This window comes from Bos grunniens, chromosome 16, assembly GCF_055505025.1.
Source record: "Bos grunniens cultivar Pamir isolate PY7600 chromosome 16, Bosgru_T2T1.0, whole genome shotgun sequence".
Lineage (NCBI taxonomy): Eukaryota > Metazoa > Chordata > Mammalia > Artiodactyla > Bovidae > Bos > Bos grunniens.
The window spans coordinates 9,875,960-9,901,614 of NC_141180.1; the positions used below are offsets into that span (position 1 = coordinate 9,875,960).

At 50.2% G+C, this 25,655-nt stretch overlaps 2 protein-coding genes across 3 annotated transcripts in view; one reads left to right on the forward strand and one right to left on the reverse strand.

Moving 5' to 3' along the window:
- PACC1 (proton activated chloride channel 1) overlaps nucleotides 1-6,626 on the reverse strand; it is a 35,469-nt gene extending 28,843 nt beyond the window's left edge. For both annotated transcript variants that reach the window (XM_086343310.1, XM_086343312.1), the window contains exons 1-2: nucleotides 6,471-6,626; nucleotides 1,621-1,717 (exon numbers count right to left, since the gene is read on the reverse strand). In XM_086343310.1, the coding sequence (XP_086199436.1) occupies nucleotides 1,621-1,717; nucleotides 6,471-6,506 (133 nt within the window). In that variant the 5' untranslated portion in view covers nucleotides 6,507-6,626. The remainder of the gene's footprint in view (nucleotides 1-1,620; nucleotides 1,718-6,470) is intronic.
- Nucleotides 6,627-16,944: 10,318 nt separating this feature from the next.
- On the forward strand, nucleotides 16,945-23,556 carry NENF (neudesin neurotrophic factor). The gene is made up of 4 exons (XM_086343314.1): nucleotides 16,945-17,179; nucleotides 21,053-21,113; nucleotides 21,955-22,058; nucleotides 23,006-23,556. The coding sequence occupies exons 1-4, from the start codon at nucleotides 17,012-17,014 to the stop codon at nucleotides 23,180-23,182; spliced, it is 510 nt and encodes a 169-aa protein (XP_086199440.1). The 5' UTR covers nucleotides 16,945-17,011; the 3' UTR covers nucleotides 23,183-23,556.
- The last annotated feature ends 2,099 nt before the right edge of the window (nucleotides 23,557-25,655 follow it).

Below are 25,655 nucleotides of genomic sequence, written 5' to 3' on the forward strand. Positions count from 1 at the left end.
TTTAAAAAATCACAGGTGCAGTAGAAAGCATCTGGGGTCAGACAGAGCCTGATGCAGTCAGTCTGCAGGCCAGCTTCAAGATTCTCCCACAATGCACTTAATCTCCCTGAGCCTTAGGGCCTCAAGTGGAATCAAGAGGATGACCGCCTCACAGGGCTGTCATGAGAATTAGATGGGCCGTGGGGATGACAGAGCCTGGCCCAGGGGAAGCAGTCAGTAAATGTTAGCCGCCCTTCCTGCCTCCTTCCTTCTACAAAGTCTTCTCTAAGGATTAGGCACAGTCACAGAATTTCCGATCCCATCCCCACCCCTCCAAATATGGGAGTCTAGAAGAGCAGAACCCCACCTCCCTCAATCCACCCAAGAAGCTGGAGTCAGGCAGGACTCCACTCACTCACTCACTCAGGCATTCATTTGACAAATCCTTATTGCACGGCCAGGGCTGAGTGGGGAAGCAAAAGGGACTGGTCTCTACCTTGGTGGGGTTTATAGTCTAGTAGACTACCCAGACATTAACCCAACAGTCAGGCAAACTCTTACACCATTCCATCAGCGACAGTTGCAAGCCAGAGACGCGAGGCTACCAGTGACAGTGGACATGATCTAGCCAGGCAGTCAGACAAGGCTTTGCAGGAAAAAAAGAGTGAGCTGACAGCTGAAAGATGATTATGCATTAACTAAATGACAGACAGAAGAGAACTCCAGGCAGAGGAATAAAACAACAGAAAAGCCTGGAGCAAGGCCTGAAGAAAAACGCCAGCAGGGTCAAGGGGCAGTGAAAACGGGGAAGCGGGGAAGGAAGGAAAAAAGAATGACTCTCTGGTCCAACTGGGTGGTGATGGCATTGTCCCTGGAAACAGGAAACACTGGGAGAGGGTCAAGCTGGCAGTGGGGAAAACATGAGGTCAATTTTGGACATGTGGAGTTTGGGGGAACTTTAGGACATCCAGGCAGAGCCATCATCTGGGAATCAGGGTACACAGCATATGTAAAAAGGTACCTCTGGGCCAGAGATAAAACCACAGCAGACACGTGTGTGCAAACAATGACTGAAGCAGGGGAGGGGGCCTGGGCGAGGCCACCCACCAGAGACTGAGAGAAGGGGGCCTCTGACAAACAGTTAACACCCAAGAGCGGGAGGGTGACTACAAAAGAGGCTGCAAGGAGTGGTCTGAGAAGTACAGTGTCACGTTATGGAAGCTAAGGGAGCAGAGTGTAGGCAGGAGGAAGAGGTGGTGGAGGTACCAGACGTTGTCACTGCCAGGCCCTGCAGGATGCCACCTTACTGATGGGACCAGCTAGCTGGGCAACAAAACTGGAGAGGCCTCTTGTCGGAGATGTGAGCTTACCAGATAATCTCCCAGAGGGCCCTGGGAAGTGACCCAGGTATCAGAGGCTCAACTGCCGACAGCTTCCCAGGGAAAAAGAAACAGAAAAGCAGAGATGCAAAGTCCCTGCCATTGCATCCAATATGTATGGCCGCAAAATGACGGTGACACTGGAGATCCAACACCGGGCAGGACTACCCCTCTGACACAGGTGTCCGGCTGGACTGGGGCCTGCAGCCGCAGCAATGGCTCAGCACCGGTCACGTCCACCCCCAGTGCTGAATCCACTCACCTGGTAAGATCCCTGGACCATGGACCTTGACCGTCTCCTTGTCCCGCTCGTCCGCCTGCTCTGAGTTCTCAACCACCTGATCCAACTCCTCACTCAGCTAAAGGGAGGAACAAAGAGCACAAAGAAGTCAGCTACATCAGCTTTGCCTTTCTAGACTAAAATAAGAAAGCAGAGGCTGCTTCTCAATTATCACCAAAAAAAAAAAAAATCATACATCGCAGGGTATGTGCATGCGTGCACGTGAAGTCGCTTCAGTCCTGTCTGACTCTTTGCAACCCCATGGACGAGCTCCTCTGTCCATGGGATTTTCCAGGCAAGAATACTGCAGTAGGTTGCCAGGCCCTCCGCTAGGGGACCTTCCCAACCCAGGGATTGAACCGTGTCTCTTTACGTCTCCTGAATACCCAGGAATAGAACCGTGTCTCTTTAGGTCTCCTGAACGGGGCAGGTGGGTTCTTTACCACTAATGCCACCGGGGAAGCCCATGATGCAGGGTATGTTATACCAGCTCTACAGATGAACACAACCAAGTTCAGGAATTTCAAATAACTTCTTATATGTTAGTCTTCCAGGGCTACCGTAACAAAGCACCACAAACTAGCTGGCTGAAAACAACAGGAATTTATCCCCTCATAGTTATGGAGGCTAGCAAGCTGAAGTCAAGGTGACGGCAGGGCTGGTTCCTTCTGAAGGCTGTGACGGAGAACTTCTTCCATGCCTCTCTTCTAGCTCCAGGTAATGCCAGCAATTCCTCGTGCTCCTTGGCTTTTAGACACACCCACTCTCCAAACTGTCTCCATCTTTATATGGAGTCTGTGTCTCCACACAGTCATCCTTCTAATAAGAACACCAAGCAGGCTGAGTTAGGGCCTTTCTCCAGTACAACCTCGTCTTAACTAAGTACATCTGCAATAACCCTCTTTCCAAATAAGGTCATTCTCTGAGGTGCTGGGGGTGAGGACGTCAATGTATCTCTTCAGGGAACACAATTCAACTCACAAGACTTTCCATGGCCACAGAGACAGGAGCCAAATCCAAGTTAGTCTAGTTCCAAAACCCACGCTCTTAATCACTTTCCGGAAGAGGAGGAAATGCAAGCTTAGCGTCTGCTGAGGCACAGGATGGAACAGTGAAGTCGGTATCAGAGCTAAAGTTCACCAACTCAGGCTGCAAATACAGAACAATGTAGGGAGGGCAGGCCACCCCAGAGACAGGTGCTAATTAGCAGCCTAATGCAGGCAACCTCCACCTCACTTCCTCAGTGTTCTCACCTGTCAAATGGGGACAATGATACAGTGATAACCGACAAGGTTCCACAGTATTAAGGAGAAGAGCAAGAAACAGCAAGACCAGAGTGTCTCACTCCAGGTAGCAGCCAGCAATCCCCTGGACTGGAAGGGTGGGGGCAGGGATAGATTGTCGCAGTATTTTCTTAGGTTCCCAGTGTCAACACTCAAGGTCTCAAGATCTTTTCTTTTTTTTTAAAATATTTTTCTCATTTTTTCAAAAATAATTTTACTTCTTTATTTCTGGCTGTGCTGGGACTTCACTGCTGCTCAGGCTTTTTCTGTAGTTGAAACAAGTGGGGGCTACACTCTAGTGGCGCATGGGCTTCTCATCGCAGTGGCTTTTCTTGTTCCAGACCACAGGCTCCAGGCGCACTGGCTCAGCAGTTGCAGCGCGCGGGCTTAGCTGCTCCATGGCATGCGGGATCCTCCCAGACCAAGGATCGAACCTGTGTCTCCTGCATTGGCACGTGAATTCTTAACTTCTGGACCACCAGGGAAGTCCCTCAAGACATTTTCATTAAAAATTCATCTCTAGGAGACTTGAGCTAAAATACAGCTCTTACGTACCTAATACTCTTCCATCTCCTCCTCCATGCCTGCCCTTTTAGAATCAGGGAAAACTTCTAATTTAAAGCCTTCCAAGCCCAAAAGAAAAGGAAAACCAATACGTGAAAGAGGGCTAGAAGCTTAAAGAAGATACCACGAGACCCAGGCCCCCAGTGGGAACACAGACCAAGAGAGCCCCAGGGCTCTTGCTGGCCAAAGGAAAAGGGAGGTACAAGTCCTGGAAAGGCCCAGCACTCTCAGATCCAAGCTTCACAAAGGTTCAGCCTATAACCCTAGCAGGCTCCTAACCCAGCTCCCCTCCTGACTACCTGAAGCCATAATAAACCCACCTTCTTGCCTGGCCCTGGCCAAGTTCTCTAGCATGACCCCTGCAAGAAAGAGTCAGGAGGCCTCCTTCTTCTGAAGGTGAGAGACAGGACCTCCAAAACGGGCCACTGAGGAAGCCAAGGGGAGGGGTCCTTCCAGTGTCTCCCACCATGGGGAACCAGAAACTGAATCCACCCTTGGCCTTGACCCTGCAAGCAGGATAAGTGCCTATGTTTTAGCAAACGTGTCAGAAGCCCTGCTTGAGAAGAGGACGGTGGAGTTTACATGCGGATGATGAGAGACAGGGTCCTGTAAACCAAGACCCCAGTGCTTCCCAGAAGCAGGAGCTGCCCACATCCTGTTAATAAGAACTAGCATTCACTGAGGGGCCACTACTGCCAGGCACTAAGCTAAGCACCCTACATACCAACTCAGCTAATCCTCACAGCCCCATGAGATAAGGACTACCATTACCTTCATTTTACAAATGAACTGGAGGCTCAGAGAAGTGACTTGACAAAAGTCACACAAATGGCAGGAGGCAAGGCAAGGAAAGGAACTCAGACTTTTTGCCTTAAAAGTCCTAGTATTTGGGGATTCCCTGGTGGCTCAGTGGGTGGTGCCAATGCACGGGTACAACCCCTGGTTGGAGAAGATTCCACATGCCAAGGAACAACTAAGCCCGTGCACAACTGCTGAGCCTGTGCTCTAGAGCCCAGGAGCCGCAACCACTGAGCCTACACGGCCTAGAGCCTGTGCTCGGCAATGAGAGGCCCCCGCAATGAGAAGCCTGTGTACTGCAATGAACAGCAGCCCCCACTCACCGCGACTAGAGAAAGCCCGCACAGCAACGACCCGGCAGAAAAGAAATCAAAAAAAAGTTAAAGTCGTGGTATTTATCCATTATGCTCTATTCCCTATAAACCTGAAAACTTGCAGAGTCAGGAAAAGACACAACTTATTCCCCAGGATTCCTCCACTGCCGTGGGTACAGAATCTAGGGGCCACAAAATCCCAAGCACTGGCTAAAATCCAACAGGCTCTTTTGGGATAAAGGAAATGGTAGGAGAAACACAGAAATTTGTCCCCAAAGTCAGATTCTAGCTCGGATCCTGCATTAAAAAATGGCAAACCTCGGGTAAATATATCATCTCTTTTCAACTTGACTTCCCTTTCTACTACAGGGCGAAGCCATCTGCTTTACAGACTCCACACAGTATCATTTACAAAGGGTGAAATGTACATGAGTATTGATCAGTATTGCTCAAGGCAGCAGCCGCTCAAATGAGAGACTGACAGAAACTTCAGACTAGCCTGGAAAGTCAGACCGCATGGAGCACGTGAGATTTGAGATCCCTCCTTGTAAAATAAGGGAATTTTAACCAAAGGACTTGAAGAAGCAGTGTGAGCACAAGCATAGCAGGGGCACATTTTGAAATGGTGTTTCCAGTGTGGTCAGAATCTAGGTGGGTGAGGAGATGATGACAGGATTCGGCTGCAGGGCTGTCAGAGCTTGCTAGGAAGTCTGGACTGTTCTGCGCAGACCAGGGGCAGCATCAGGTGTATGTACAAAGGGATGCTCTGGAATCAGGTTAGTGAAGTGAAAGTCGCTCAGTCGTGTCCGACTCTTTGTGATCCCACGGACCATACAGTCCATGGAATTCTCCAGGCCAGAATACTGGAGTGAGTAGTCGTTCCCTCCCCCAGGGCATCTTCCCAACCCAGGGATCGAACCCAGGTCTCCCACATTGCAGGCAGATTCTTTACCAGCTGAGCCACAAGGGAAGCCCAGGATCAAGGTAGGACCCTGAACAAATGTGTACAGCATGGGAGACACCAAACAGGGAGAGGTGATCAGGGCAGAATTAGGGACTCAAACCTGAGGATGTAAGCTGTCTGAACTTGCCAAGAGATGGGGGCACGGTGAGGGGCACAGGGGAGGCGAGAGCACCGGAGATGACCAGGGTTTGGGACCCTCGAGGAGGAACAGGAAAGCTGGAGGAGAAGCTGGTCTGGGGAAAGAGCTGGAACCGCTCGTCGGTAGCTCAGGACAGGCAAGAAAAGAGACAAAGAACTGGAAAGTGAGAGTTGCAGTCGTGGGAGGAGGTGAAACGGGGGAGAGAAACGGAGCGGAGCGAGAAGCAGCTCTGTGGGAGAAAGCACACTTTCAAAGCTTGCTAGCCATCCAGACGGGCTGTGATAATCGCTACCGCTAGCAGCTGAGGGGCCACGAGGCCCTGGGCGTGGAGGTGGGCTGCCGCCCAGCGCGCCTCTACTCCGGCCGGGGAGAAAGAAGGGCGCGGGTGCTTCCACTTGTTGCAAAAAACCCCACGGTCCTCGAGACGACCCGGGGTGCTGCCCGGCGGGCCGCGCTGCTGCCCGGGTCCGGACGAGGCTTTTAATCAGTCACGGGCTGGTTACGGGTCGCGGCTCCGGAGCCCCGGGGCTCCATCCTTCGGCCCAGCCACGGCCGCGTCCGGAGGAGGCTCCGCGCCCCGCTTCCTTCCTGCTCCGCCGCAGCTCGGCACGCGGGGGGACCCCTCCCCCGACCGCTCCTCGGCGGTGCGCTCTGCCCACCCGGACGCCCCCTACCCCGGGCACCCCAGAAAACGCCCGGACCCCCGAGACCCGCTCCGCCTCGCGGCAAACTGTGCTGTAGCACCCTCCCCACCACTGCCGTGCGTGTACCTCTTGGTAAGATGTGGAGAGCTCCTGGCGGATCATGGCCCTGACCGGAGCGAAGGCACACCTGAGCCCGCGCGAGTTCGCGAGAGGCAGCTCCCCGAGAACGGCCGCCGCAGCCCCGAGATCCGCCGGCTCTCGGCGGCAACGCGAAACCTGTTCGGAGGGAGGAGCGGCTTCGGGACCAAGGCGGGGGCCGCACTCGGCGCATGCGCCTCGCGCCCCACGGCGCCGGGGCCGCAAAAGGCCTGCTGGAAAATGTAGTTCTGGGCGCGGGACGGTTCCATTCAGTGGCTCAGTCGTGTCCGACTCTTTGCGACCCCATCGACCGCAGCACGCCAGGCCTCCCTGTCCATCACTAGCTCCCAGAGTTTACCCAAACTCATGTCCATTGAGTTGGTGATGCCATCCAACCATCTCATCCTCTGTCGTCCCTTCTCCTCCTGCCTTCAATCTCTCCCAGCTTCAGGGTCTTTTCCAATGAGTCAGCTCTTCGCATCAGGTGGCCAAAGTATTGGAGTTTCAGCTTCAGCATCAGTCCTTCCAATGAATATTCAGGACTGATTTCCTTTAGGATTGACTGGTTTGATTTCCTTGCAGTCCAAGGGACTCTCAAGAGTCTTTCTTCTCCAACACCACAGTTCAAAAGCATCAATTCTTCGGCTCTTAGCTTTCTTTATAATCCAACTCTCACATCCGTACATGACTACTGGAAAAACTATAACTTTGACTAGACGAACCTTTGTTGGCAAAGTAATGTCTCTGCTTTTTAATAAAGCAGGTTGGTCATAACTTTTTTTCCAAGGAGCAAGCGTCTTTTAATTTCCTAGCTGCAGTCACTATCTGGAATGATTTTGGAGCCCCCCAAAATAAAGTCTGTCACTGTTTCCATTGTTTCCCCATCTATTTGCCATGAAGTGATGGAACCAGATGCAGGGACCGCGCTCCACTTTCCTTGGACAGCGAAGCCTGGGGGTTACCCAGAGCCACGTGTTCACCAGGGCGTTAGATGCACGTGCTTTCCTCATCTCTTACTTCCTCTCTTTATTGGAGGGGGAAGGACGGAGAAGATGAGTGTAAAGTGGAAGGAGGGGGCCAAGTCAGAGGGGTAGGAGATCCTAATCTATAATTGCAAGAGGAAGCCTGGCCTGGTGCTTTATAACTGTTGTAAATATCTTCAGAGCAATTTGTTACCGAGCAAGTTCATGGCCATTACACCTTTTATCCCGCGAGGGACCCCATGAGGGCATTTTTCTTTCTGTTTTACAGATGAGGAAACTGAGGTACCTTGTTTCAGAAAGGACTGGGAGAAGGCCATGAACAAATGAAGATTATTTAACCCAGGAACAAGAGACAGAACCCAGTTCTTTCATTATTCCTGGGCCAAACCCTTGGAGTTAGAACCTCTAGATTCTCATCCTGGCTCTCTGCCCCTCTCCCACAGGTCTGAGCTGTCCTCAGTTCGCCTTAGAATGCAACTGCTAAATGCTACCTGCTTCCTAGATCCTTCTTTGAACCAAAGTAGGTCATGCAGCAAAACCCAAAGGTGCTGTTTGCAGCAGCAAAAGCCTCCTGCCCTGAATGTGGTGTAAAATTGGGTGTTTGCCCTGTAGCCGGGCGGACTCACATCTTTCCCTCCTCCCACTGCCGGAACAGCTGTTCTGTGTGGTGCCCTGGGCTGCTCAGTGGTGCAGCAGATAGAGGTTGCTTATGCCTTGGTGAATGCTTGCTCTGTGTTCCGAGCAGCTGCAACTCTACAGACCCCTGCACGCAGCCACTCAGGGCCTCTTCCCTCCTCAGTGGCAACCACCGTAGCACCAGCCACATCAGAGTGCCCTGAATCTCCAGAGTGTTCCTAGTGAGGCCTCCACCACCTCTTCTGACCACTCCACCCCAGGCTAGGCCCTCTCAGTTCAGTTCAGTCGCTCAGTTGTGTCTGACTCTTTGAGACCCATGGACTGCAGCACGCCAGGCTTCCCTGTCTATCACTAATTCCCCTCTCACATCATTAAATGGGACAATATATATAGCACCTAACACATAGTAAGCAATCAGCAAAAATGTGCTAAGTTTATGAATGGAACACTTATTCCAGCCATTTCATTTAACAGTTGCTTACCAAAACAAACAGACAATAATAAACAACTCATTAAATGCCCTATATTACTACAAGGGCGGTTGATAGAACAAGTCATGCAATCATAGAAATTTAGAACTAGAAGGAACCAGAGAAGTCTAGTTCAGCCTTATCATTTCTCTCTACTCTGTTGGTATGACCAAATTGGGAAATGATGGGTTCCTGCATTTGAAGGAGATACTGATTAGTACAATATTTGACATGGTTTAAATACAGTGTGGTCAGCACTGGGATATAGACATGAATAGGGTACTCCAGAGTCCTTGCTCTCCTGGCTCTTCAATGCTAGAGTCGAGAAACAGGCTGTGTGCATGTCTATCCTTAAATGTCCCTGAGTCCTCTCCTTCCATTTCCATATGAGCACACACCAATCAGGTTTTTATGTTCTCCACTCCGCTGAGAGGGTGCTGTTTAAGGTTTGACCTCTGAATTGTCAAATCAGATGGCCATTTTCCCATCCTCCTCTCTCTTGATATATCGACTACATTGGCCTAGCTCTTCCTCCCTCCTCCTTGCACACTTTCTTCCTCTGGCTTCAGGACACCACGTACTCCCATTTTGCCTCCCACCTCACTTGCTGCTCCTTCTCCAGACTCCTTTTTGCTGATTTCTCCTCATCCCCTCAACTCTACAGGGTGGCCTTCCTCAAGCTAGGTCTTTGATCTTTCTTCTTACTCCCGAGGAACTAATAAAGTGGTCTCTTGTAGTCTCATGGCTTGAATTACCACCTATATCCTGCAAATTCCTCTTATGGGTTGAATAGCGTTCCCCCAGAAGGTACATGGAAGTCCTAACCCCTGGTATCCCAGAATGTAACCTTACTTGGAAAAAGGATTGTGGCAGATGTCATTAGTCAAGACGAGGTCATGCTGAGCAAGGCAATCCCTTCATCTATTATAACCCGTGACCTTACAAGAAGATGGAAGAGGATATTAAGATACACACACTAGGAGAATGCCTGATGCAGCTATAGTCCATGGTGAGCTGTAATTTACCTGCTGGTGCATGGTTCAGGAGGCCAGGCTCCATCCTTAGCCTGGCAATGGGCAATATTCTGAGGATTGCCAGCCACCACCAGAGGCTAAGAAGAGGCAATTAAGGATTCTATCTAGAGTCTTGGAGGGAGCATGACCTAGCTTACACCTTGATTTTGGACTTCTAGCCTCCAGAAGGAAAAGGCAATGGCACCCCACTCCAGTACTCTTGCCTGGAAAATCCCATGGATGGAGGAGGCTGGCAGACTGCAGTCCATGGGGTCGTGAAGCGTAGGACATGACTGATCGACTTCACTTTCACTTTTCACTTTCGTGCATTGGAGAAGGAAATGGCAACCCACTCCAGTGTTCTTGCCTGGAGAATCCCAGGGACGGGGGAGCCTGGTGGGCTGACATCTGTGGGGTCGAACAGAGTCGGACACGACTGAAGTGACTTAGCAGCAGCAGCAGCAGCCTCCAGAATCGTGATAGGATATATTTCTGTTATTTTAAGCAGCCAAGTCTGTGGCATTTTGATATAGCAGCCTTAGGAATAGAGCACAATTCTAGTGTGAATTTTGTATTCCAAATGAATTCAAATGCATATCTCCAGCTTCCAGCTCTCCCCTGAACCCAGGCTCACCCATCCGGGTGCCTAAGCAACTTCACTGGATATCCACCTGGCAACAGCAGAGGGTAGCTGTGACCAAACTGCCTGGTTCTAAGTCTTGGTTCTGCCACTTACTGAATGGGAACTTTATTTAATCTCTCTGTGCATCCATTACCTGCCATGAAAAATAGGAATATTACTACCTATCCCTACAGCTCTGAGAGGATTAACTGAGTCATCGGTTGTAAAGTGCTTGGAACGCCACCAGGCACACTGTAAGGATCCGGTGTAGTAGTATCAGTGGTTACTGCAGGCTTTAAGTGGAACTACTGGTCTTCCTATCCCAAACCCACTCCCCTCTCAGGCTTCCTCAGTGTCGTAAACTCCATCTTCCCATTTGCTTTGGTGAATTCTGGAGTCATCCTTGTTTGTTTTCTTCCTCTTACACTCCACATCTAAATCAGCAAATCCTGCTGACTCTACTGTATTCAGAATCTGGCCCCTTTTCATCACCTCTATCATCACCATCGTGGTACAAACCACCAGCATTTCTCGTAGGTTACTTTCAGTTGCCTCCTAGCTGGTCCTCTCTATTTCCACCCTGGCTACAACCATGGCCAACTCCCAACACAGCAGTCAGGGAGAGCCTGCTAGACAAAGGCAGATCATGTCACTCCTCTGCTTCGCCTCCTCCAAAGCCAGAGTCCTGACAGGGACCTATCAGGCACTATAGGATCTGTCCTGCAATGCCTACCTTGTCTGTTTTTCCTCCCCTCACTCTCTCTCTCCTTACCTTAACATGCTGAGCATAAGAGACTTGTAGTGGCTGTTCCCTGTTCTGGGACTGCTCTAATCCTGGGAGTTCTATGACTCACTTCCTCACTGCCTTCAGGTCTTTCTCCCAATATCTCCTTACCTATATCAGTATCACCTCCTCTGAGCATCCTGTTAAAACAGCAAACCCCACTGCCAGCTCATCCCCCTACATGGCTTTAAATTTTGCCCTAGTATGTACCACCTTCTGAGTTTCTTATATTGGGTTTGAAAATTTGAATATTTCCTGCTATATCAGTAAACAAGAATGCGAGGATATCATAGTCATCAGCCATTCCAGCTCTCCCAAATGAGCCAGTGAGTCCTAAGGGAACTCAGGAAAGAGAAGAGTGTCTGCCATCTAGCAGCCATCACACTGCAGCCTTTTCCTACGATAAACCTTGAGGAAAGAAAGCATAGGATGTGAGAATACCGAAACTGGCCCCAGATAGCTGAGGAGCATATGAAAGGAATGATTTCAGTGAGCCCAGATCTTGCATCTTCCCATACACAGAAAAGAGCTATATTCCTTAATTGGCTTATCTGGCTTTCTTTAATTAACAATCATCTTTTGATGTTCACTACCTGCCCTTTGTTGCAAAACTTCCACATAACCTGGCTCCTCCCCTCGCCTCCTCAAAGCAGCTATCCCAGAGTCACTTGAGATGCTATCTCCTGGGCTGGAAGTCCTAAAAAGTCCCACTGAATAAAACATAACTCTCAACTTTTAGGTTGTGAGTACTTTTAAGTCGACAGGATTTTTCTGTAGCAGATTCCAGAAAAAAAAAACCCGTACGAACTTTTTGGCCACCAATATTTTCAGCCTCCTTGTACTATTTCAGCTCCTTGAAGATGAGGTGCTTATGTGTTTGGCTCATTTCTGTATCCCAGGGCCTCTGACAAGGATATGATTGGCAGTTGCTGGTACCCAGAGTAGTTGAATAAAGAAATGAACAAAGTAATTTCACATAGTGACCAGACCTCTAAATAAAGGAAAAGAGAATATGGGATAGCATAGCGAGTGCCAGGGCGGCTGTGGGAGGAGGTGCTGATCATGGGGAGTCCAGAAAGGCCTCAAGACGGTAGATTCCTGTGAGTTGAGACTTGAGTGACAAGAGGGTCATGATGACCTGCGCCCCAGGCCCATGAGGACTTGTACCCAAGTACAGAGGCCCAGGCTGGGATCCAAACAGAAGGTGATGTGGCTGGAGGGGGCTGATGGAGGGGCCCTTAGGAGACAGTCAGATGGCTGCAGGAAGGAAGCCGATTCTGACTCTGTGTTGGAAACTGTTTCTTTGACTTGCTTTTCGTTGCTTTTGTTATTATAATTATACTTCCTGGCTTTCCTCCCCGCCCCCCACCCCCCCACCTGGCCTGACTGTAAACTAAAGCGCCTTTGTTCAGCTCCTGGAGTGACGGTTTGTCCCTGCCCACCTGTGAATCGAAGAGATTAACACACCTCTTCCAAAGGCTGGCCATTCCCCTGGAGATGTTTTGCAAGACTGTCGACCCTTTCACTTTACTTCCCCGCTGCCTCTCCCTCTTTGCTCTGCCTTTTGACTTTAGTTCCTCATTGCTTCTTTCTGTTAGGTAGTTAGAATAGAAAACAGGAGTCCAAAACGGCGGTGGCTAAAAGACAAGGAAGGGAAAAGCCTGCAAAAATAGAGCAAAGGAAGGTCAAAGGAAGGTCTGAGGACCTGAGTGAGGACTTCAGGTAGAACAGCACTCCTGGCTAAGCCCAATTTGCATAGTGCAGGCCCAGGAGGAAGAAAATGACATATAAAAAGAGCCAAAGGGCTCTCTCTCTCCCCCTTCCCCCACCGCCCCCCTCCCTCACCCCACGTGCCTGCGCTCTTTCTCTCTCTCTCTCTCTCCTGCGCACTGGGGCATTCTCTTCGCGTCTTTGGATCGACGTGCCCTCACGCCTCAAAGATGGATTTTCCTGCTATTATCTAAATAAAATAGAGATGTAACACAGAGCTGTAACACTGATTTGTCTAAGAGCTATAACACAGTCTGTTCGAGACCTGAGAGCTATAACACGGACTGTCCAAGACCTGAGAGCTGTGACACACCAAGGAGAGCTTTAATGTCCGTCACCCCAAATCTTTGTTGTGACAAGACAGAACCGAGCAGCATACACTAGCCTGACATTTCTCTCTGATCTACAAAAAAACCTGGCATCCAGACCCCAATAAGATGGTTATCTTGAGGTGCTAGCCTGCCATCTTCTCGGTCTGCCGGCTCCCTGATTAAAGTCTCTTCCGTGCCTCAACCTCTGGTCTCTCAGATTCACTGGCCTGTCGTGCGGCCAGCCAAGAGAGCTTGGACTTAGTAACAAGATGAGCAGGTAGAAGCCAGGTTGGTGGAGGCTGGGTTGGGCTGATCCTGGGCTTGTTTGCTCTCAGATCCCATTCTTGCCTCTCCTGCTCTGGGTTACAGGGACAGGTCCTGAAGGCTGGGTTTCCATTGGGCTCAGCCAAGAGGAAGCTCTGCTGGAAGCCTGGAGCAGAACTGGGCAAACGGGAAGCCAGGGGTTTTCTCTCCCTTGTGCTCTGCCCCAGCAGCTTCCCTTCCACAGCTCTAGGCCCGATGCAAACGTTGTGTGTGTGTGTGTGTGTGTATGTGTGTGGTTCTAGCTTCAATCAGGTGACCCAAGCTCCTAAGCTCTAAAACACTCCCGGATGTTACCGATCTTCCTGTTTTGCTAATCTCTGGGCTCCCTCAGGGTTGCTTCTTAGCCTCTTCCATCACCTATATAACCAACTCCCTACAGTACAGCCGTAGTTTCTGTTTTCCTTGAAGGTAACTGGCTGATTCATTTGGGAAAACAAATCTGGGTTCAAGTAGAAATCTCTTCAATCTGGAAAGAGCAATCAGGAGGATGCCTGGAGAAATCCAAGGGCATGTGAACACGCTATTCCATTATAGACTCACACTCAGCGTCTCTGGGACAGGGAAGCTATATCTGATCAGTAGAAATTATAGTGAGTTCCTTGGGCCCAAAGCAGTTCCTAACAATACAATTATAGGGAGAGAAAAGGGCTCAAGCAGAGATGCTGCACCCTGTATGCCAAGGAACAGGATGCATCAGGAAAGGGGTGATATTCTAGGCTTAGCAGGGCCTCTTCTAACCCGGAGACCTGGTGACACGGTGTAACATGGATATTGCACAGCTTACACAGCTTTTCACATCTGTATCACTTTTAGTTTCAGCACAGTCCTATCTAGGAGGTAGGCTGGTATGTTACTGATGTGGAAATTAAGATTCAGATGGTTTGTGGACAGGTCCTGTTTAGATTGCTCTGTAATCAAAGCCCACTCTTGAAGAAGTACAGGGCTGAGAACTTGGTACAATCACGGAAGGGAAGTATAGACTGGTGGTCAGGGGCAGACTCGGGGACATAGGGCCCGTGCTTGAATCTTGGCTCTTCCACCTACTGTGTGACACTGAGCAAGGCACTTAAGGTCTGTGCAGTTCACTTTCATCATTTGCAAAATGGGTGATAATAACAGCTCTTACTTACTACGTGGAATGGGATTCCCTCGTAGCTCAGTCGGTAAAGAATCTGCCTGCAATGCAGGAAACCCTGGTTTGATTCCTGGATCTGGAAGATGCCCTGGAGAAGAAAATGGCAACCCACTCTAGTATTCTTGCCTGAGAAATCCCATGGACAGTGGAGCCTCACAGAGTTACTGCTGCTGCTGCTGCTGCTAAGTCACTTCAGTCGTGTCCAACTCTGTGTGACTCCATAGACGGCAGCCCACCAGGCTCCCCCATCCCTGGGATTCTCCAGGCAAGAACACTAGAGTGGGTTGCCATTTCCTTCTCCAATGCATGAAAGTGAAAAGTGAAAGTGAAGTCGCTTAGTCGTGTCCGACCCTCAGCGGTCCCATGGACTGCAGCCTTCCAGGCTCCTCCGTCCATGGGATTTTCCAGGCAAGAGTACTGGAGTGGGGTGCCAGGAGCTAATACATGTAAAAGTGCTTAGTACACAGCAAGCCCATCTTTGGTGGCTGGTTCTTCCAACCACAAAATGTTGGCGAGCCTCAAGAACTCAGTCCTCGGTCCTGCCTCCTTTCAATCTACATGCCCTTCCTGATGATCTCATCCGTTTGGTGGCTTTAAATACAAACTAAATGCCAAGGGTTCCAAATTTTCTCTCTCTAGCCTGAGCTCTCCCTCCAATTCCAGACTCATACAGCCAACTGTCTATTTGATACTTCCACCTGGCTGTCTAAGTGTTCTCAGAGTGAACAAGCCTGATCTTGATCTTCACCCAAACCTGCTCCTCCTACTGTCTCTCCTTATCTCAGTAAGTGGAGACTCCATCCTTCAGCTGCTCAGGCCAAAAACCCTCGGGGTCATCCTTGGCTCCTCTCTGTCTCTCAGACCCCATGTCTCAACTGTCAGCAAATCCTGTGAGCCACACATGCAAAACAAATCCGTGATCCACCCACTTCTCATCACCTCCCTTGCTATGGACTGGGGCCAAAGCACCATCATCTCTTGCCTGGATTATAACAGTAGCTCCCACTTCTGTCTCTTCTCCACACAGGAGCCAAAGTCATTCTATGAACATTTTAACTCATTCCTCTGTTCCATTCACTCAGCCTAAAAGCCAAAGTCATTAAAAAAAAAAAAAAAAAAGCTGTGAGGCCTCACAAGATCTGCCCCTTGCCTCCAGCCCCCTGAACCCCCTTCCCCCCAACCTCACTGCCTACCATTCTCTCCTTGCTGTACCTCCAACAAGCAGGACACTCTCCTTCCTCAGCATTTCTGCAGTTTTCCCTTTGAAAGGATTGCTCCCTGCACCCCGAAGCTACCTCCCTCATTTCCCATAGTGCCTATGTGTGTTCCTCACTCAGTTGTGTCTGACTCTTTGCAACCCCATGGACTGTAGCCTGCCAGGCTCCTCTGTCCATGGAATTCTCCAGGTAAGAATACTGGAGTGGGTTGCCATTTCCTTGCCAGGGGATTTTCCCCACCCAGGGAACAAACCCGGGTCTCCTGCATTGCAGGCGGATTCATGGCTCAGAAGTTAAAGCGTCTGCCTGCAATGTGGGAGACCAGGGTTGGATCCCTGGGTAGGGAAGATTCCCCTGTTGAAGAAAATGGCAACCCACTCCAGTATTCTTGCCTGGAGAATCCCATGGACGGAGGAGCCTGGTGGGTTACAGTCCACGGGGTCCTAAGGAGTGGGACACGACTGAGCGACTTCACTTTCACTTTCTTTACCATCTGAGCATATTTCCTCTAGACGTTTATACAAATACTGTCTTCCTTGGGGCTTTCCCCCACAGCCTATTCAAAATTCCAGTTCCCAATGCTCCCTGTTCAGTTGCCTATTTTTTCCCTTCTCTAGCATTCATCACCACCTAACTGTACTCCTTTTGTCTATTTCACCCATAGAAGGTAGACTCCGTTGGGCGTGGATCTGCCTTCTTCAGCTATGTGTCTTCAGTGGCCTGGTATGTGGAAACCCCAAAAAGCATTTGCTGAATAAATTAATGAAGACATCCTTGCACAAATGTTAGCTATTATTATTTCAGGGTATGTCTTTGATGTGCCCCACCTTTGCAAAAATCCTTTGGAGACCCGAAATTTAAACACAACTGGGAAGAAAAAAAAATCAGCCCAAAGTAAAAATGAATTAAGAAAGTCGGGGTCCTAGGTTATAAATACATCTTCCTAGGTGTTGGAATGCTGGGCTGAGTCAACTCTGTAATCTTAACACAAGGGACTGTTGTGACACGTGCCACTCTTTGGCGAAATTTTCAGTCTGTAGTTTGTAGACCCCATTAACCCAGCTCCAAATTTCAGGTCTCCGGGTCGGGGTGGGCGAGCGCGGGACGCCGCGCGCTGGAGGCACGTTGTCCGGCTCTCGGCTCCCGGCTCGCGGGCCTCCCGGCGCTGGGCCGGCGCGCGCGGGGCGGGGCTCCGGGGCCGCGGGGCGGGCGCGCTCGGGCTCCGCCGCCCAGGCCGCCCCTGGCCCGGCTCGGCGTGCTCACCATGGCGGGCCCCGCGCCCGGGCGGCGGCTGGTCGCGCTGGCCCTGATCGTGGCGCTGGCCGTGGGACTCCCCACAGCCGGGGCCGGGCAGGCGCCGCGTCCCGCCGAGCGGGGTCCCCCGGTGCGGCTCTTCACGGAGGAGGAGCTGGCCCGCTACGGCGGGGAGGAGGTGAGCGCGGGCCCGGGGACTGGGCAGAGTCCGGCCAAGCGGAGATGGGGGCGGAGACCCCCGGGAGGCCGCGGCGCGCGGGAGAGATTTCCGGGTGCAAGGGAGCAGGCGCAGGCCTCGGGGGGCGCCCCCTCCCGGAGTCCTGGCCCCGAGCCGGGCGCGAGGCCTGCCCGGCCCTCTGTCCAGGCCTGATCGCCGCCTGGGGGCACGGGGAGGTCCCCAGCCGGCGGGGCGCCCATCTCCCCGCTTCCTGGGCCGAAACACCCACCCCGAGCCTCTCCCTCTCTCTTCCCTGGAGCTGTTTCCTTGAGACGCGTTTTGACTCGCAGTCAGTACAGGAAACGGAGAAACTTTTTTGTTTTCAGTGTGAGCATCAGTTGGGGACAGACACTTCTGCCTCCTCCGGGGAAGGGAGAGAGGGCAGCAAGGCCTATTCCCTGGGCTAGGCGGGCGTGGGGGCAGGCCCAGGGGTGCTCCAGTGTCTCCCTGCTCTTCTGTCTTCTGGCCTCCGTATCCCTGGACTCCTCAAACTGGTTTTTAGTACCTGTGCTCTTGGGGCTAGACCAGAACTGGGGGAGCCGGCAGAGGGGGAGATCGGAGGTTAGAAATAGAGATATCCCACCCTCCTCAGCCGGTCAGCACTCCAGGATACCGCTCACAGTCACCTGACCATTCTGGTTGGTGGGGCCCAGTGTGATGGTTGTGGAGCCTGGGAACAGAGTCCAACTCTGCCAAATTCTGAGTCCTTCTAATGAATCTCCAAATCTAGGGGTAATCCTAGGGACCCCCAGCACAGAACCCAAGGGAAGAAAGAGTTCTAAGTGGCGGTCATATCCGGCAGCCATGCCTAGGCTGCAAGATAAAGACCCTTGGTTTTTCATGCAGGTATTATTGATGGGTGCTCAGCTGCGGGAAGGAGAGAGGGAAACTTGAGATGGAAGCAGGTTAAGGGAAAAATTGTTTCCAGGTGTGGAGCCCAGAGGATGTCTGTAGTAAGAGGGGAAAGAGGCAGTTCAGTGCAGCTGGTTTTAACTGCCTTGTGCTGAGGTTTGCCCTGGGTGGTTCTGGTTTATGTCTGTTGTCCCGGGATAATTATTAATAGCATCCCCTTTCACTCTCAGAAGTGTTAACTGTTTGTATAATGCTCATTAGAGCATTAGGCATTTGAATCATATCTGGGTTTGAGTCCCTTTGAGCAAATATCGAAAATCTCAATTTTTTTTTTTTAATCTGTGATACTTGTTATCAGTCAGGGTTCCACCAGAAACAGAACCAGTTAAAAAATTATATATATATGTATGTGTGTGTGTATATATATATATACTGGCTGCACCACGTGGCATGCATGATCTTAGTTCCCCAACCAGGGAGCAAATCCATGCCCCCTGCAGTGGAAGCTTGGATTCTTAACCACTGGACCACCAGGGAAATCCCTATATATATATTTATATATTTTAATTGCAAGAATTGGTTTATGTGATTGTGCAGGCTGGCTAGGTAAGTCTGAATTGAGTAGGTCAGGCTGTCAGAAAGGGCTGGCGAGAAACCTCTGGGCAGGAACAGATCCTGCAGTCCACTGGTGGTATATTTCTTCCTCCTCAGGGAAAACTCAAAGGCTCTTAAGGCCTTTCAACTGATAGCATCAGGCTCACCTCGATTATCCAGGATAATCTTCTGTACACAAAGCCAACAGTTGTAGATATTAATCGCATCTACATTAATACCTCTGTACAATACCTAGATAAGTGCTGAATAAGGCTACTGTCACCAATCCAAATTGACACATAAAACTGGCCATCATACTGGCTATAATAAGAGTTTCTACTCTGTGTGGGGGTTTTGTGAGAATTAAATGAGATGGTGGTGTGCAAACTGCTTAGCTGAAGCCTGGAGTAGTCTTCACGCAGTAAACCTTAGACAATCTTAGCTGCTATTAATATTATTTTTATTAGTTTATTATTAAAGATACAAACAAGAGGCAGTGTAACAGACCCGTAATCCTCTTACGCAGTTCAGAAATCGAAGAAAAGAAGCTTTGAAAAGCAGAAGGTTTTTTTTAATATCATTTGACAGCAAAACCCTGCCTGATCTGAACGCCTTTGGTAACGGAACCTTGTTGGAGCTACGCAAGTTTAGTTATAGACTTTATTTATCCTACCTACGGCGCGGGAGACCTGGCTTCAATCCCTGGGTCAGGAAGATCCTCTGGAGAAGGAAATGGCAACCCACTCCAGTACTCTTGCCTGGAAAATCCCATGGACGGAGGAGCGTAGTAGGCTACAGTCCACGGGGTCACAAAGAGTCGGATGCGACTGAGAGACTTCACTTCACTTCACCTAGTATGACTGTTCGCCTTTATGCTTTACTGTGAAATACTGATATCCTTGATGACGGGGTGCTTCCTCAGACCCCCGTAGGTGTTCTGGTATGTGCCTCATGACACCTTTCTAAATCTGACAAGTTCTGAATTGCAAAACACATCTGATCCCCAAGAGTTTCTGCTGTGGGATTGTGGACCTTGTAAACAAGTCGCTCTGAAACACCTAGCGATGAGGTCTCATTTGTATGATAATCATTTTGGATGAACGCCAGGGCAGACCCTCCTGTCCCAGACTCTGCAGTGCACTTTGTGCTGAGAGCTCGGACCCCCAGCAGGGAGCTGCACAGAATCTTCGGTGGACGCTTCAGATTGGAGATCACAAAAGACAGGGGTCCCGGCTGCTGGGGTCTTTCACAGAACCTACTGTGTTCTAGGGGCTTCCCAAGTGGCGCTAGTGGTAAAGAACTGGCCTGCCAACGCAGGAAACACAAGAGATGTGGGTTCGATCCCTGGGTCAGAAAGATCCCCTGGAGGAGGACATACCACCCTCTCCAGTATTCTTGCCTGCAGAATCCTCATGGACAGAGGAGCCTGGTGGGCTACAGTTCAAAGGGATGCAGAGTCGGACACGACTGAAAAGACTTAGCATGTTCCATTTTTCTAGATTCCACACATATGTGTTAATATACAATATCTGTTTTTAACTTAAAATTCCTCCAGAGTCCTTACCTGTCACTTAGGAACTACATTTTATTTTCTGTCCTTCCTTTTGAATACCCACAAATATAGCAAAATGTAAAATGTAAAACCCATGGTTACAGCTGCGAGGAAACGGCATTGCTTGTATATTTCTAGCACCATAGATGGCTTTTTGAAGGACAAACTGGTAAAATATAAAAAGTGATTATGTTGTTCATCTACTTGGGCCCCAGAATTCGATATAGTGAAATAGGCCTCCAGGAAATAGCTCAACACATTAGAAAGTAACTTGAAAGGTATTCGTAATGCTGCCATTATGGTTCTAAGGAGTTGGAAACCATCCAGATAAGCCAAAATAGGAGAATAGTAAACAGATACAGCATAACTAAAATACGACAGAGCTGTTTAAGCGACAGCTGTTTTGGTTATTTCAACACATGACAATGTTTGTATGAACTAATATTACCTATAAGAAGCAAAACATATCATAGATCATTTGCACTGATTACAGCCACGTGTGGTGAAAATGAAAGGAAATTTAAACCGATTTAAGTAACTTCAATATTCTTTTGAATTTTTATCTGAATTGAGCTGCTTTAGCTCCTGATTTTTCTTTAAAAGAAAGGTATTGCCGCAGACTTGTCATGAAGCTTCGTAACTTTTCCCAGGTTTTGTGAGTAGGCATGATTCTGCAGGTAGGGTCATGTGCTGGCTGAGGACTGACTGACAGCGGCTGCTTTGTACCTTCACCCACTGCCCCCTGCACTGCCCTTGATGGGAAGAGATGTTACTAACTTGAGCCAAAAGAGCAGGGCTCTCTGCTTCCTCCTCACACCTTCCCTTTTGTTTTCTAGGAAGATCAGCCCATCTACATGGCAGTCAAGGGGGTGGTATTCGATGTCACTTCTGGAAAGGGTAAGTGGCTTGCTTTCATGTACCCTTACCTCTGGGGGGTGTGGTGGCCAAAGTGGGCGTTCTAGGAGTGAGGGAGCAGACGGAACACAGGCAAGTCCTTTCCCTCCAGAGTGAGTTCATAATTTTTTTTTTTTTTTTTTTTCTTTTTGGCTGTGCTGTGTGGCCTGCAAAATCTCAAATCCCCGACCAGGGATCAAACCCTGGCTAGACTGCCCGGGAAGTCCCTGAGCTCATTGTCTTTGTCGGTGCTGTACTTCAGCAGTGTTTTTCTAATAATATCATGCTCCTGCTCAAAAGTCTTCTATGGCTCCCTGTTGCCTATAGAGTCAGAGTCAAAATGGATGATTTGCCTTAGTAAAAAAACCCTTTACTTAGCAAAGGGTTGAGATCATAGAACACTGTAGAACGTTTTAATGCCCTTTTGTGTTTTCTGTAATGGAAACTGTAGCTGATATCATGGAAGCTGTCTTGTAATGGTTCGTTGTTTATTTAATACCAAACCAAAGACGTATGGAAATAGCCTTGGCTTCCATGAGCATTTAGGCAGACAGGACATTCCTCTTGTTTACATTTTAGATATTTTTAAGAGATTGTTTTCATCTTATATTCTTAAAAAAAGTCACCTGTTGGCCCAGCATGTATGACTTATTCCATATTCTGAACTGTGGATCTCAAGCAGATGGCTGGGGTGGCTTGTTGGACTTCCCCTCCTCACTGCCGACCCTCCCCTCAGGCCAGAGTCTCTCCAGAACTTGGGGGGGGTTCTCAGAAGCCCCCCACACCCGCTCCTAGCTGCTCTGTGCACACCTGCTCATATCCTCTTCCGTCCTCCCCACTGCAGAGTTTTATGGACGAGGAGCCCCCTACAACGCCCTGACCGGGAAGGACTCCACCAGAGGGGTGGCCAAGATGTCCCTGGACCCTGCAGACCTCACCCATGACACCGTGAGCCAGATTTTGAGCCTCTGTCAGAGTGCCCCACCTCCTTGGCCATGGCCTTCCCCCTGACACACACACCCCTGGGCAATAGCAAAGCTTCCTAACTAGTCTGTTTACATTCCAGTCCATTCCATGTGATAGCTGGTTGTTTTCTTAAAGTAGAGATCTCACTGTTAACACTCCTGCTCAAAAATCCTCCATGGCTCCCCACTGCCTGCAGAGTCAAGGCCAGACTCTTGGGCACTTGTGATCAAGCTCAGTGGTCCTCACAGTCTGGCTCCCGCCTGCCTTGGCAGTGCCATCCCCCTTACAGTCTGCCCCCCGCCACCCTAAGCCCCTGGGTGCTTTGCTCTTCGTTTCTGAGACCTACTTCCCAAGCCACTCCTGGTTGCTCAGGGGATGAAGCAGAGGCTCCCCCATGCTCATATTTCTGTGAAGGAGACAACAGCCCTAACAAAGACCATTTCAGGGTCATCTCAGTCATCCTAACAGAAAGGCTGGCATTCATTCCAGTGTCACTCAGATGAGTCAAACTCTGGAGTGACAACATTACAGAAACAAATTAAGAAATTGTGGAGTGGGGAGGGTGTGCAGATCTGTAATGGGGGGAGGGTAGAGAGCAGTGGGAGTCATTCCGGGGAGGAGGTAGCTGCAGACCACACAGGGCGCCCCCCACACCACCTGGGAGCTCTCTGGACCCTTTCATCCCCACGTCAACCAAACCCCGCAACCTGATGTGGCCCCTGCTTCCCCCATCTCCTCCCCCCAACACTCCTGAGCACACAGGTTGGCCTCTTCAAAAGTCAGCTGTCCGCGATTTGATTTTCGAGAGATTTTTTTTCTCTTGCCTGAAGGATATGGGGAGAATAAAGCAGGGAGGAGGCGTGAGAGGCCAGGGCCAAGTCCAGTTCATTCATTCCCAACCCTGGGTTTCTCGGGCTTTTCTCCCCAAGACGGGCCTCACGGCCGAGGAGCTGGAATCCCTGGACGACGTCTTCACCAGAGTGTACAAAGCCAAATACCCGATTGTCGGCTACACAGCCCGAAGAATCCTCAATGAGGACGGCAGCCCCAACCTGGACTTCAAGCCTGAAGACCAGCCCCACTTTGACATAAAGGACGAGTTCTGATCGTCAGGAGCTTGGCCCTGGGAAGGCAAGGCAGGGAGACCCTCCAACGCAAGATCTCCTGCAAAACAGGCATCCAGAGCCTCTGGTCACCACCGGCTCTGAACAGAGCACGCGACTCACCTGGAACGCTGAATGGCTCTTGTCACCCTCGGTCAAGTGTTCTGTTCACCCGGGTGTCCTGCCTGCACGCCAGCGGGGAAGTCATGGTGGCCAAGGGGGGACGCCTCCTAGGTGTCAGCAGGGGCTTCGTGGGCAGTGGAATTACAAGTGGCCTTTATATCTTCTTTATATTGTTCTATACTTGTCAGGTTTTCTACTGTGGCCGTGTGTACTTTAAGCACCAAAATAAACTTCCTGTTTTTGCGAAAGGAGAATTCTTCCCCACAGGGCATTTCTTGGAGCCTCATAGCGCCACTTGTCTCTGCTGGCCTGCTTTCTGTCTGCCTGGCAAGCAAGGGGGCCAGGTGGCAGAGGCGTCCATGAGATGTGGCAGAAAGGGGGTGCATCAGGTGGAAGGATGGAGAAGGGGAAGCTGAAACTGTTAGTTGCTCACTGGTGTCCAACTCTTTGCGACCCCACGGACTTGTCCCGCCAAGTTCCTCTGTCCATGGGATATTCCAGGCAAGAACCCTGGAGTGGATTGCCGTGCCCTTCTCCAGGGGATCTTCCCGACCCAGGGACTGAACCCAGGTCTCCCACATTGCAGACGTATACCTTATCATCTGAGCCACCAGGGAGCAAGCCACAAGGGAGAAGGGGAAAGGGAGCTATTAAAGGGCCTGGCTCCTCGCCACAACCAGGAGAGCGATGATGTGAACTGGCTTTAGCTCCACCTGCAGCTGGAAAGTGGTGAGGAGGGCGGGGGTTCCGTGTGTGCAGGGCCTGGCCTGGAGGTGATTCCAACAGCGGTGAAGAACATGCAACACACTGAACTCAGCTCAGATTTCATAAGGAAAGACTCTTGAGGGCAGGATTTTTCCCTTAAGGGACTTTTGGCAGTGTCTGGAGCTGTTTTGAAATGTTTGGTTGTTACAACTGTAGGATGCTATTGGTATCTAGTGTGTGGGGATGTTTTTAAACATCCTCAATGCACAGGACAGTGCCCAGAACAAAGCATTGTCTGGTCCAAAATGCCAGTTGTGCCCAGGTTGAGCAATTCTGCGTTAGACTCATCCTGGAAATTTTATAGCAGAGACGAATTTCTTTGACACAAAACTTTGTCTTTTATTAAAATAAATAGCACTTACCCCTCAAGAGAGAATATTATACTAAGCAGAATACTCTCCGAGGGTGACTGTTGAAGATGCTGATTCCTGTATCCTACCCCCAAGGCTTAGCATTTAGTATTTCTGGGATGCCGCCTGGGAACTGCATTTGTAATGCGCTCCCTTAGAGACTGTGATACACTTGGGCCCAGATGGACTTTCAGGAGCACTACCTCACCAGTCACCTCGGGGAGGACTCATCTCCATCCTTACTAAGGTCCAGGTTTGACCTTTGCTTTACTCTTTGGTGTGTCCAGACTAACAGCGGACTCCTGGGTCCGAGCCAAGAAGCTGGGAGCTCACTGGCCATCCGAGAGGAGTGGGTCTAGACCTTATCAGGCAGGACTCTGTGGCCTGGAATTCAAGAAGTTGTTCATGTTGCCAAGGCGGTCTCTACTGGAACATTTTGCCTTGAAACAGATGATGTGTGAATGAATAATAATGGTTACAAGTCCTTGGGGACCCCCGAGAGATGACTTTCCTTTATGTGCCACCAACTGCCAACATCACCGAGCAAAGGAAGGGTTAGGATTCCGTTTCTTAGAGCCCCATCTCTGCAGGGTGAGCGAGGTCTCCAAGCCCAATCCCTGGGGACTTTTCAGGACTCCTGTTTCCCCCACTTCTCTCTTCTCCCCTCGCCTCCATCACAGCACAGTTTCCCATCAGGGTCTTAGGATCCCCACTGCTGGGGCAGTTCTGCCTCTTGCCCTGCTCTGCACTTCAAAGACCGCCTCCCACACCCCAGCAAGGGTCTTCTCTGAATAAGACTCTCTCATCACCAGATTCCAAGTAAGCCTCTGTCAGGGCTGGGCACACAGAAATCTGGGCACCTCAGACGCGCTCTGCTGGAGGTGGGGGCTGGCGGGAGAGGTGCAGGCGGGGAGGGGATACAGCCTGGCCTGAGGATTTGTACCACTGGCCTCTATAGGACACACACATCCCTGGAGCCCAAAGCCTGCTGCCCCATTTATCCCTTCTCCCACATTTGCTTATCATGTCTTCTTCACTTTAAAGGTTTATATCCTCTTACAAGACTCAGCCGGGATGCACCTCTGCCAAGAAGCCTTCCCTTTTGGGGTCCCGTAGAGCTTAGCGCACACCTTATAACTGCCAGGTTTTTAAAAACATTTTTATGGTACTTATTTGGCTGCACCAAGTCTTAGTTGGGGCATGCAGGATCTTTGATCTCCGATCTCCGTTGTGGCACT